Source organism: Ammospiza caudacuta, chromosome 1 (genome assembly GCF_027887145.1).
Source record: "Ammospiza caudacuta isolate bAmmCau1 chromosome 1, bAmmCau1.pri, whole genome shotgun sequence".
Lineage (NCBI taxonomy): Eukaryota > Metazoa > Chordata > Aves > Passeriformes > Passerellidae > Ammospiza > Ammospiza caudacuta.
The window spans coordinates 90,670,983-90,685,088 of NC_080593.1; the positions used below are offsets into that span (position 1 = coordinate 90,670,983).

At 37.4% G+C, this 14,106-nt stretch overlaps 1 protein-coding gene across 1 annotated transcript in view; it reads right to left on the minus strand.

Moving 5' to 3' along the window:
• LPCAT1 (lysophosphatidylcholine acyltransferase 1) overlaps nt 1-14,106 on the minus strand; it is a 59,042-nt gene that overhangs the window by 32,195 nt on the left and 12,741 nt on the right. Inside the window, exons 4-7 of the mRNA XM_058800016.1 lie at nt 9,559-9,671; nt 8,144-8,204; nt 5,697-5,755; nt 935-969 (exon numbers count right to left, since the gene is read on the minus strand). Coding sequence (XP_058655999.1) covers nt 935-969; nt 5,697-5,755; nt 8,144-8,204; nt 9,559-9,671 — 268 coding nt within the window. The remainder of the gene's footprint in view (nt 1-934; nt 970-5,696; nt 5,756-8,143; nt 8,205-9,558; nt 9,672-14,106) is intronic.

A 14,106-nucleotide genomic window follows, 5' to 3' on the forward strand; every position in this document is an offset into this window, starting at 1 on the left:
CGAGAACAGAAATCCCTTTATGCAGCAAATGCTGCAGTGTCTGTTTACATTATACACAACCATGGACTCATCTACATCCAAAGTGACAAGCCATTTGTAAGCTGAACCTTTGCAAGTGAGCGATGACTTCCTCAAGTCCCAAAATCACGTCCTTAATTAGACCTGGTTCCTAAGTGCAAAACTTAATTGACAAAATTCTAGATTACTTGAATCTTGGCTAATTCCCATGGTTTCCTCATTATTACTGAAATATAGGATGTCACATGGGACATTCAAAACAATACAAAGCATTAACCACAGAAGGCAACACTCCTTTAATTAGGGTTTAAAATTTGCTGTTTTCCTCTTGATCTAAACATTTTGGAATTTTTATTCACATCCCAATGAGAAAATAAAGTTTAACCTTTTTTTTAAACAAGCAAGAACTGCCTTTTTAAATATCTTATATCGCATGAATTTGCTAAAAAACCTCTAGAACAACATTTTGTTTAAAAAAAAGGTTGAAATTATATTCAGACAAGATAATGGAAACAGTATCTCCAAATTTTTTGAGTGAGTCAACTATATTTGTGAGAGTAGAACAATTTTAACCAACAGCCATAGATTTTATACAGTAATATACCAAATCAACTTGCAAGCGTAAAGCAGAAGCAAGTTGTTTTACTTCAGGCAATTGGTTAAAAAAAATTTCAAATAAAAACCTAAAATTCTTTCTGCAAACCAAGAGAATCATAGCAGCTGAAGTACAATATTTACACCTGGATTCTGCTTAATGACTATTAGTATAATTAGAGAATAATACATAAAAGACAAATTAATCTCAAAAAATAATCAAATAACCAGCAACTGGTTGACTATATATGCATATAAGTCATATAAATAAACACGAAGTGACGAAAGCAATGATAAAAGCAATAAAACATCAACCACTTACGCTCCTGGCCCCTGCCATGTCCATGTGATTGTGTCCTATGAAAAGAAGTGTGACATTTGCAATTAATTATTGTGCATTCAACTTTTTACACTGCCCACAGCATAGCTGACAATATATTACTAAGAAACTTTCATGGAAACTTCTATGCTCTCTTTGCAAAAGTTCTTAACCCTGTTAGGGATCAGCCCATCTTTTATACAGCTATATGGCCAAAATGAACACTGTGTGAAGCACTAAGAGAGGACAAATCACAGTAAAAGAAGTGAACAAGATGCAAATAGCAAAAAAGGGAACATAGACCCGTAAAGCAATATATAACAGGTAGGAACATGACGGTAAAAATCATCCCATTTTTAACTAATATCAAGAAACGGCACAGGAAAAAGACTGCAGTACTTAAGAGATGTGATTTAAATGTACAAAAAAGGACCTAAAACCTAAAAATTAGTTCTGTTCTAACTTGGAAAAAGAGTTCAAGTCATTATTGTAAAGGCAAGAAGACACATTAAATTCAGGTTTCTGAAAAACCTGATCAGAAAAATATTTTTTCAACCTACTGAACATGTTCCAGTTCAGTTTTATGCTACCATCCAAACCCATTCTAGAGATTTCAGGTGATCACATGTGCCATGACCATGAAAAAAACAAGTTAACTCAAGTTTTAACTACCATTTAGAGCCACCTAAAGTAAAAATAAAAGGAAACAAACTTATCCATAAAAGGTGAAAAACGTGATTAATGATAGAACAACAGCTTAGAGAATAGGGTCAGCACATCATAAAGATCCACTAAAAATTTAAAACTTGACATTTAACAATTATTTTCAATCAAACAAAATACAATAAAGGATGAATCTATCTGTAGCAATCAATTAATCTGCTTTAAAAAATCACACCTCCATGTAGTAATATTTTAGAACTATAATGTGGGTAGTTTTACTGTTACACAGTTTCTGGCTATTTTGATGTCTCTGATAATGCTGCAAGTAAATGTATTATGGGTTTTGTCTTTTTCCCACAAGGAACTTTCATTACAAACCATGAGAAACCAGTGTAGATAGCTGATAACTTATCTAGAGACTAATTTGCCTTATAGAGCACCAGGCACTACACATCTCCAATCCAGCTCTCTAAATTGCAAAGGCACAGAGTGAGATAAAGAAAAATGTGATCTCCATGAAAGTGTCTGGGTCATTGAACAGGGCACAGGTATTTTCAGAATGCAGCCTCGTGCTGGCTAGCTGGCAAGTCAAACTCAAGTAAGCCATCAACAGTCCTGCAAGAAATTCCCAATGCAAATGTCATAGTTGACAGGCATGCTTTTTTTCGTTGAAGCATCAGGATGCATCAGGGATAATGGCCAGGGCAATGGCTAGGGGAAAAAGGGATTCTGATCTGCAAGAGGCAGATCCATGTTATAAGAGACTTCTACCAGCATAACCAATATCTTTATGATAAAAGCATACAAAGGGAAGTAGGATTTTCCTTACATAACTAACTTACCTTTTATATTTACCACAGCTACCAGCTTGCGCTTCTGGACAACATTCCCTTTGACAGCATTCTTTGAAAATACTGTATCCAAGTAATGAATACTTGAAATTGTGTGGAAGTACATAAAATGATACAATAGCTTGGTTGGAAGGGACCTTTTAAGGCTATCTATTCCAACTCCCCTGCAATGAGCAGGGACATCTTCAACTACATCCTGTTGGCCAGAGCTCCATCCAACCTGACCTTGAATGTTCTCCCCTCTGTTACTTCCCCTCAGCATGGGAGGAAACAGGCAGAAGAGCCATCTTCCATAGAATTTGTATTTGACACAAGAAGATATTGAGAATCATATGCCAACCTTAAACAGGAGACTGGCTGTGTTTTTACAGGTTCAGTTTACCCTGATATACCAAAACTGTAAAAGAGCTGCTGCTAAACTGCTTATCAAATAGCACAGTTATTCATGGAAGGCATATGGAAATAAAATGCATTTTAAAGGGCTCTGTGATATCTAAACAGGTATATAGTTTATATATTTTCATCATTTCATAAGTAACAGCACTCTGACAGAAAATTCAAATGAAGAAACAAGGGAAAGAAGTAAAAAATTGTAAAAAAGATTGCAGTAGAGAACCTATGGGTGAAGACATTAGAGCATTTATTCTAACTAGAATACAGGTAATACCTCTCAGGCATCTAATCCCTAAAATATTACCAATCTAGACAACCAGCAGCAAAATTTGGAATGTCAGGCCTAAACAACATTTTAAGCCTTAAAAGTTCTTTCTGCTCATGCATCAAGAAGAGAAATGCATTAAAATATTACTACTAAAAATCACTGATACAGGACCAGAGATGTCATCTAATACAAACAGTCACAAGCCCCAAGATGACTGCTATTCAGGGAGCAACTCTATAAAAAATATAAAAACAGAGCTCTTCACAGCAACCAGAACTAGATTTATTTGCTAGCAAAAACCCCCTGAATTTACTTCTTCACTTTTGCCAAGTTTCAGCCCACTGCAGAACAGCCCACTGCTTTCCCTAGCTCTTCAACAGACTACAATGAAATAAACATTCCAGAGTGCAACCCTACATTCACCCCAGGCTCTGATCTCCAAAAACCTCTCAAAACAGCCAGGTGCACTCAAATCCAAGACTGTTCTCATCCATACTGTGGAACTCAAAGCTCTGAGCACAGATCAGAGCAGGCACTTCAAGCAAAACACAGTGGGGTGACTGCACACAAGGTATATCTGGAGTTCACTGGCTAAGCAAAGATCTTAAGAAGTTCCTTTTTAAATATAAAATTATAATATGCATCAGTCAACCAAGGCAACAAGTAGAAAGCCAGAGAGATTTAAAGTTTGCTAAAAATGTCATCTTTGTGTATGAAAACCAATTCTCATTCCCTACTCTGTTCTTACATGTGTTGTGGTTTAATCCCAGCTGGCAACTAAGTACCACACAGCTGCTGCTCACTCACTCCTCCTCCCCCAGGGTGGGCAGGAGAATTGGGAAAAAAAGTAACTCTTGCCTTGTAGGTTGAGATAAGAATAGCTCAATAACTGAAACAAAACAATCTAATTCCATATTCCTAACCAAAATAAACCTCACCTTTGTGTACCGCATCATATTCCTTCTGCCTCTCCTCCTTCTAACTCTGATGCAACTCTTCTGCAACCCCCAAGCTAACGTAAAAATAAAGCAGTAATACCAATTATCACTCCTGTCATTAATGCTTAGACCTCTGGAAGGTCTCTAGGAACTAGATCATAGGAAGCTAAATGACTCGGGCACTGAAAACAAAGTGTTTTACAGCAAGCAAAAGTAGTAGGAAAAACTTAAGTCCCATATACAAAGTCATGCCAGCTCACAATGGATATCTATATAAATAGTTAGAATTTCTTTTGACATTTTTGCAGTAACATAAAAATAAAAATTTTCATTTACATTTATATTGTTTTACTTCAACGTTAGAAGCTCACAAATTTCTGTTAGTAAAGTGTTAGGAACATTCACTATCAGATTACAAACATTGAATATTATGTACTACAGGCAATAATGACATTTCAGTATGCACCTGGATTTTGAAGATATTTACAAATTAACATTTGATAGCTTTATATTGCTGTGGGCTTAACATTAACAAAAAGTTACAAGGCATATTAATATGACATAAGCCATGAGCATGTTTGCCATTTTAAATGGCAGTGCCATCAAAACTTCAAACTATTTTTAGAAAAGAATCTTTCTTCCTGAAAATACAACAATTACGTAATGAAAAATCCCAGGCAGCCTGCTACAATGCACTTGATACTATGTAAGCATATCAGGCTGCTACTCTTGTCACAGCATCTGCCACGATAATTTTTGGGTTTGTTACTGCAAACTATTTGATTGCCATTCCATCTTGACTCAGCCAAGAGCAAATAGTGGTCTGTGTATATTAACTTTGCTTGGATTCTTTTTTTTAAATCAAGCATATGTTTTATGTTTCATCAGTAAATGACAGAAAGAACAGTGGATGGAAATATTTGTAACCTACTCAGGTACCAAGAAGAAACAAAATCTTTCCTTAGAACAAGGGGTTTTTAATGGACTAGTCAGAGATCTTCTGATGTGACATGCATCACTAAAAGAGACCAGGTCCTTATTTTACTTCTGACACTCTTCATACTCTCCCTAAGTAACTTCCACTTCAGAGGAGACAAACTTCATTTATTGTAAATAAACTTTCAATAATCTGCATTTTACCTGAACATAATTTAAATTGGAAGACTAGTCCAAACTGGCTAATTGCTTAGCCAAGGGCATGGTGAATGTAAAATGGACAAGATGAGATTTTATAAAGGTGCAGAGGTCCTCAACACATCATCCTACACCATTCATGCAGTCACAGTAATTCATGACTAACACCCCCAAAGGCAGGAGATGAAAAAACATCTTCCAGCAATAAATGACATTAGGAAAACTCTCCAGCAAACACTGCAGGAACAGGGAGCACTTAGGAACACAGACCCTGGACAGAAATTGCCATTTGTCTCATCATTTGGCAAGTACTTCTTGTAACAACCTGAACAACTTTCAAAGCAGAAACATTTAAACTGTCTCAGTTAAAACTCCCTAATATGGCTTGAGGCTTAATGAATAAATGCTTAACGAACAATAACTTAGCAATGATTTTTTAATTTTTAAACCTTAAAGGTTGCATAATGCACTTCAATGAAAATGCCCTGAATTGCAAGGACACTGCAAGCTGAACTCACCAGTTTGTTTGGATAACGTAAAACCACTGGCTGCACAGGAACCCCAGGAATAAACGCTCCTAGAAGGCACATACAATACATAATTAATTTACAGTGGTAAATTGGTAGAGATGAAATTTACTGCAGCAAGAAAAAACTATACAACTAACAGACTGATAGGAAGTAGTTGATGGTGAAAAAACAGGATCTGAAAGTAGCCTCAAAAGTAATCAAAAAAGCAAACCCTGGAGAATGATAATGTATATCCTCTAATTAAAAATGTTTGCTTACATTATCTAAATTATCCTCTACCACTTACACATATTGTTATTTAAACAAGTCAAAGCTTAGTACCAAATTCAGCTCAACAAATGAATATAAAAAATATGAGCATGCACAAGATGGTTAAATTCATTTATTCCCTGTGGTCAACAATATTTTTGGTAAAGACCTTGGGCTTTCTTATATAAAAGAAGCTTTCTATTTTTATCTGAACAACAATAATTTATAAGCAATTTGTCATCTCTGAAATAACAGAATTATTGTCACTTCTATTCTGTAGCTATGGGAAAACTAATAGTTACAAATTGAACTAGAGCTATATTGAACTAGAGCTATTATTCAGAAGCATTGCTTCACTCCATGGGAAAATTACAGTTCTGATAAATAAGCAGCACAAGTTCTACGTCATTTGCTAAGCATTTTCTTGGTTTCTAATAAAAAGATAGGGTAATAAGTATCTTGCCCAAGACTTCTCTTAACATCTCTTTCTCTCATGAAGAAATTAAGAGTTTCACTCAAATTATGTTATTCTTGACAATTTACTACAGTCTCCCTAATATTCCAATTAAAATGAAGAACTGAATAATTGAAGTACACTGTATTTTCAGCATAACGTTTGCTTTACAAAATAACTGTTGAAACTTTAAAGGAATAATTGTTTATGGAGTATAAACATCTTTAAATTAAGGTGGTCTGTATAGAATCCTTAAGAGATTTGGAGGCCAGCAGTACCTTCTGCTCGTTCTCAAAGAACAGTCTAAGCAACTTTTGAAATAATCCAAAGCTGACAAAAGCTGAGTGGTAGATGACAACACTACCATTTAAACACAAACACAAAACCAAGAAAATGTACAGTAAGAGTAAGGAGCATAGGCCATGTTACCAGAATGCAGAAAGGCATCCTGATAGAAATAACTTGAATACAGACCTAAAGTAACATGATGTAACATGATATAAGTGAGGAATTTTGAAGCAAAGGATTTCTGGAAGAGTGGATGGATACAGATGCAAGTTTCAGTAGTAAAAGTAAGACAGTCAAGAGGCAGACAGCAGCATGTACCAGACCAGAGCAGAGGAAGATAGAGTGAGAATGTAAGGATGACATACATGGTGTCTGGAATTTCTATGGCACAGAGGGAGGGCAGGAAATCAGGGCTTCACAAGGAGGATTCAGGCCAGCTTTCAAAGCATGGTCAGGATTCAGGTGGAGAGAGAAGGAGAGCAAAGAGCTACAGAAGTAGGTGTTTCCCTAATCACCATTCTGTCATCTAAAAAGGTAAGAGCTGAGAGAAAAGTCTGAGATACCTTCAGCCAAATGAATCAGTGCAAGGAACCACAGTGCTGACTCACTGCATGATATTCTAAGTGATATTTAAATTGCAAGCCAAACAAAACACAAAACACACAGTAAGACTAAAAACTAGGCAGAAAACTAAGAGGTCCAAAAACACATTCACAGCTGCCTTGCTCACTGAAGCTTCTTCACTGACCATCTCCCTACCTAGGTGACAAAGGCAAGTTTACATTAAAGATTAGTGGTTTACTGCAGTACTGGCATTTGTCCCTCCACGAAATGCAATTTACAGCTGCATCAATGTTCAGTGTTACACCCTCTACTAATCTGATAAACTAAAAGGGTGATCCTACTGAAAAGAGCTTAGAACATTGATGTTATGTAAAAAATGGCAGCCTGTGTAACAGTGTTACATGGGAAACATTTTCACGCACTTTTCACCAGAATGCAACTCCACAGAAGAGTTAGAGAGGGATCAGCCAGATACAACACAGCAACAAATGCTAGGCAGCCTGAAATAGGTACACTACAAAGCTTAAGGTAGCAGGAGTATCTAAATGCTGCATGACAGACCCAAAATAGGAAATGGAGGGGGCAAGGGAAAAAAACAAAAGCAAAAAGACACAAACACAGATCCAGGAAGAAACATTATTCCTCCAGTTCATATGCATCTCAGAAGCCAAGAAAAAACCTGAATGATTGAAACTGTTTTGATCAACAGTAGAATTACAATCTTCCTGTAGCATCAAAATTTATATTCCAATTTCACCCCACTGCAAGGTTTTTAACTCAACTTCTGCAACAGCAAGCAAATTAAAATGCAACTGGTATTTCAGAAAATGAAGATACAAGGACATTCTGTAGAGAACAGAGAAATGAGCGTAATACCTACCAGGTTTGAATGTAATTAGACAGGATCGGTTTGTGCAAGTGCCCTCTGGGAAAATCATTATCTTGAAGTAAAAAAAAAGTTGACTTTTAAGAACTATTTCAATGTGAATTTATTTACAAATACATATTTTCAAAGCTGTTATTAACTGATTACAGCAAAAATGTTCTCAGGGAAAAACAGTTCAGTTAGAGTAAAAAAAAATGTTGCTGAAGATGTCAAGTAAAGTTCTACCTAATAGGAAAAACATTTTTCTTCATCTGTGATTTTGCCTCTTTTTTGCCCTCCAATAATAATTCTATTTATTGGAACACTGACAATGACCAGAAACACTTGTTAAGTATGAGTATTTTCACTGAAGATTTTGGTGCTAGAAAAAGTATCATAGTCTGTAGTGTAACAGAACAAAACTCTGGCCTACAGGCTAAGAAAAGAGTTATTTTCTCTTTGCTATTACTTGGCATGTGCACAGATGCCCAAATGACAGAGACTGAAAATACCTGAACAGAATTCTAAAAAAAAAGAGCACAAACACTCATGTTGAACCAATTCATCAGAAGAAAGTAGAAAAACAAACAAAGCCCTCCCCAAACCCCCCTCCCCCATCCATACTAGGACTAACATTACTAGTTTTATTGCCCACTCTGTCCTAGCTTGCTTTGAAATCTAATGATCAAAGTCACAATGCAAAAGCTATAAATCACCTGCCACATTGTTTATAGCTGTTTATAACATTTTTGCAGTCCAGTAAGCAGAGGTATACCCACTGTTAGCAGCAACAGTCCCATAAAAAATATAGCGTCCTAATCTCAAAAAAACCCAAAAAACACCGGAATGCTTCAAATTTGCAAAATAATCACATGCTTCTGGGAATCTGAGATCTTCTACATCATCCTTTCCTTCCCATTGCTCTCTTTCAAGGCACATTATAAATAGCCACATTTAAGGTGCAGAAAAAAGCCCCGAGCCACTTGTTCTGTCCAGGTTTTCATCATGTGTTTTAACAGAGGTGGTTATTGGAACATCCAAATTTTTTTGGGCTGCCTTGCCCAGCATCTTCAATAATGGCAATGCCAAAATCTTGCAAGGGGCAAGAAGACACAGTACTTTCCCAGGTATTCGGCTGAGCACTTCATTTTTTTCCTCTTAGAGGACTTCCTCATCTGCTGTGGTCTGTCCATTTAGTACCAGCTAAGAGCTGTCTAGCCATGTACTCACCCAGTTTCCCTCAAAACACAAGGCAGTAAGAGATACATGAGAATCTTACATTTTATCTTTTAGAAAGAGGGGGCAGGGGAAATTTCACACACACACACCACCCCAAACCACCTAAAGCCACCCACAAGGAAGAAAGCAAAATGCATATCCAAAGCCTAGAAATGCCAAATAGCATCTCAGAGAGCAGCAGAATACAGTACCTGTGGCCATTTACCATCAGACTGGGCACGCCTCTTTATCTCTTCAACAGTTTTCCTGCGAGAATCCTGGTCTGACCGAGATACAAATACTGGCCGGATATATTTGATCAGAGCTGAAGAGGAGGGAAAACAAAAACAAGGACCAGCCTTTATTTTCCCTTTGTTGGAAAAAGATCCCCCACTCCCTTCATACATCCCCATTCCCACCCCACCACCAATTAGTCCTCTAGACTAAAATTTTTGTTAGAAGAACATAACTATATTACTCTGCGAAACTGAATACTCAGCTGAATTATTGCAGCTTCATTGAAGTATTTTCATAAGTTTCTCTGAGGAAAACAGAATTTTTTCAAAATTTTGGCATGTTGCAGTTTTTAATAGATCTATACATACAACACAGATCATGTAAAACATGATGGTACATATTATGCAGCTTTCTGCAACAATGCAGCTGTGGCTTTCAATAGGCCATTTCCTCTCTCCACAAAAAATCAGAAAGTCTATATCCACTCCCAAACCAGCAAAGCAGCAGGAATCTCTCTGCTACCTAAGTGCTTGTAAAAGACATCCTGACAGTCAAACTGTCTCTCTCTTTAGAGCTTTTGTCTTCTATGTAAGCTCAGCTCCACTAAAGGTACAGCACCCAGGATATTATATACACTGATGTTATTTTTTGTGAAGAATCAGTGTCAACAGAAAAGGCATGCTCATTTTCTCAGTTGTCACTTGTTTGCCTGTTCCTCATAGCAGATTAATTAGATCTCAGACATGCTCTTTCTAGCTCAGTGGGAAACCTCTTGTATGTAGCCAGACACAAAATAAACACAAGCAAAAAATCAGAAATCAGTCCACAAGATACACTCCATGGACGTTTGTCACAAAGACACCAAAGAATACTTTCAAAATAATAAAAAGCCCATACAGCCCTTTTGCAGTGTCCAAATGCACTATAAGAGTAGCATCTTCAAATATAGTGCTTCAGAACTTTATTTAAGCAGGTTGTCTTCCAAAACCTCTTAATTTTTTTATCATGTAATCTTACTTGAAGGTTCAAGAGTCACTAAAACATCAGCTATTCTACTTGCCTTAAACACAGTTTTCATTTTTCCAGCCACTGTGAGAAGAGTTCACTGACACTGTATAATCTGCTTTTGTCAGGGATAGACTTGCTACATTAACGGATCAGCCAGTGCTTAAAGTGTGAAGAAAAAAAACAGTGTAAGGAATTACAGCCCTGTATTCAGCAAAAGCTGCTGGTTATGGTGTTATCCCACTGGAAATTTAGCCACTAACTCACCGAAATTCTTCAGTTCTGAAGGTTCTGAGAAACTAATCTGTAAAACCTTACAGCAAGTTCCCAAACATTCAGCCAGCCTCTGAAATATTACTTTTATCCCCTAAGTTGTCACAGCTCAGGAGACAGTGTATCAGGAAAGTTACCTTACTCTTGTATTTTTCCTACATGCCTGTTGTTAGACAATATCTATAGAACAATGCTTGGCAAAGATCATCTTTGGCCAGCTGGGGTTACTGTCAAGGTGAGGTAAAAACAAAGAAGCCCCAAAATAAACCACAAAAAGACTAACACACAAAGAATAGGGGGGAAAAACCCCACAAACACAGAACAAGCAACAAGGGAAACCATACTTGGTATCATAATTGTTTTCTTCTTAGTGATCCTACTCCTAAGTTTGCCCCACTTTTGCAATTTACTGCTCCATAGCAAAAACATAAAGTAAAGGAAAGCAAAAGATCAAACATCTCCAGCCTTGACTTGGAAGTTTCTTTTACATTAGGCCCAAATGACAGAAATTAGGTTACTTCAGGCCAAAGAATGAATAAGATAATTCCAGAACTCCCAGGCTCTTTTCTGAGGACATGCTGCAAGCAGGGTCTTATTTATGATGCATGAAATTAAGCAAGCAGACAGATTTTTCTTCGGGCAATGTGACAGAAAACATCAGACTACACTGATGTCATCAGTATCTGAGAACTGTACAGGCAAGATGGGCAAACTTGGGAGCTTTACTGCTACAACCTCCCCAAAAACAAGCTACTGTAATGTTACTAAGCTCCAGAGGAACACGAGGTGAGCTATCTTACAAATAACCAGCACCACAAACAGCAACACACCCCCGTGCAAAGGAAAATTACTCTGGTATGCTGAAAGGCAGAGGCAACTGAGAGCTTCCTATGGATTTGTCCTGCCTGTTGAACTAGCCTATGAAGGTAGTTACATTAAGCCTTACTTTCTTATACACTGGACTAAAAATGCTGACAGAATTCTTGTTTTAATATTAAACAGAAACTGAAGATCCTGCGAGACACCAGCTACCAGGCCCTTAGTGGTTAAGTCCAACACTTTAAGTGAACTTGAAACTCTCAGTCATCAGTAAAAAGCTGAAAATACACACCAAGGGTAGGCTAAGTTTTACTTTTCTTAACCAGTTCTCAAAACAGAGCACAAGGCTACACAGACCTTTATTTTCACCATATATTTTCATCACAAATCTGAAAATTCAAAGGCTGTACCAAGTTGACCTGTGCAAGAAAGTCCGGAGCAGGGCCAAAGGTCTGTAAAGAGAAGCTGAAAAACATACCAAATAGGCAGCCAAGATGAGACTGTGGTCAGAAGTCAAGTTGAAATACAGGGAGACAGTACCTAAGGTAGTGTGTGATGCAAGGAATAGGCAGGACTAGGGCAAAGTCAGGCCAGAAGTGAAAGCAGAAAATGCTTCAGACAGCTGGCACGCTGAGCAACTAAAGGAAACAAGTAGAACTCTGCAACATGTTCAATAAACAGAACATAATCATATCCTTCTCTGCTCAGCTATTTAACTGTCCAAGACTGGCTGTAACCAGATAGTGAAGACCACACCTCTCAAGTGTTCAGAGATTCTGAAAAATGTGCTTGCCCAGCTCCTCTCGCTCCATTAAAACCACCCTCGAATTATCAAATCTAGTCGGCAATGACAGAGAATCCATCAATTCACAAAACTGATCTTGTGAGTGCCATTATTCCAGCTTTTTCTCTAGCATGTCAGTCCCATTTCATCTAGTTCCTCTCATTCCCAATTTCAGATCATACAAGGAGTCCTGAGGACATTGACATGCTGTATTCTACCTTCTTAGCCAGGAATTTAATATGCAATTTAAATAGTGCTGCCAGTAAATCATTAAAACCTCTGCCTCTCAGGGCAGCCAGAATGCCACAGACATTCTAACCAACTGAAAGTTGCTTGAAACAGTCTTTTTAAAGAGAGCCTGCAAAACCTCAGTATTGCTTTAATTAATAGCAGGGTGGCAGCTCCAACTGATTTCAGGACTCCCATGCAATCAATTTCAGCACCAGCTCAATGCATAAGCAAAACCTATCATTCTTCCTGATAAGCTGAACACATACAGTCGGTGTCTTTAAACTTCTTGGGACAACACCAGGGAAAAAATTATTTCCCATGTCTCTTTACAGGCAGGTATGCATGAGGAAACCTTGTTTCAATTCAAGACACAAAGTGCTGTATAACACACAACAGCAGAAAGTACTGTAGCAAACCATTTATACCGGCAACATCGCCACTGGTTCCACAAGGCACCAGAGAACACACAAAGCTATGGAACAGACACGGGGCACTACATACAGTTCTTCTAAATGTATCCATACACACATTTTTGAGTGGGCAGTTACATTCTCACCACTGTAGAATCAGCAATAAACAAAGTGACAGCTGCAAAAGCAGAGAATGCTGAAGTTGAGGCTTTTACTTTGTCTCTCTCCCAAACAACACAAAACCCCACCACTACATTCCCCTGACACTCCAAGAGAATCCTTCAGAGGCAGCACAACTGGCTCTGCTTGCTTTTAACATTGGAGGTAAGCTGTACAAGTGGCCTGCAGTGGGATATCCACTTACAGTATTTACGCCACAGCTTTTCTCTAGTATGGAAAAAATACAGTTATTTTTCTAACAGCAGTCACCATGCTGTGCATTCTGTATTTAGGGGTAAAAAACCCATGGAGGATAAAGGTTGAAAAGCTCTACATGCCCACAAAGTTCAAACTCACAACTTTTCTAATGAAGTAACATCTTATATGAAAACTGCTCTTTTCTGTAGAGAAAAGAAGAAAAGAAATCTGTAAGAAGCTCAAAAGTATTCTGAAAGTTATTGGGGAAGAAAATCATTAAGGTTTTCTTACAATTACTTCCTGTGCATACAGACAGAGACCTCAAAAATGGAAAAACTCAAGAAACATAACACACACCAAATACAAAAAAGTGTATCGATGCACAAAGCTTAATTCAACCAAAATTAGGATCTTTTGCACTAGGAATTACATTGTTCTTACAAAAGAAGGGTTATTATAGTCATGATACTCTGTAAGAGATTTGTAAAGCTGGTGGTAGTATGTTATTTTATATACAGACTTACATCTAATATATATTCTTATTTGACTCAAGTCTGAATCAACAACTGAAGATAAATGTATGTGAAGAAAACGTGTCCAAGTCTGACTAAATGCTTAGCAGATGGACCACCTGACTGCAGGCA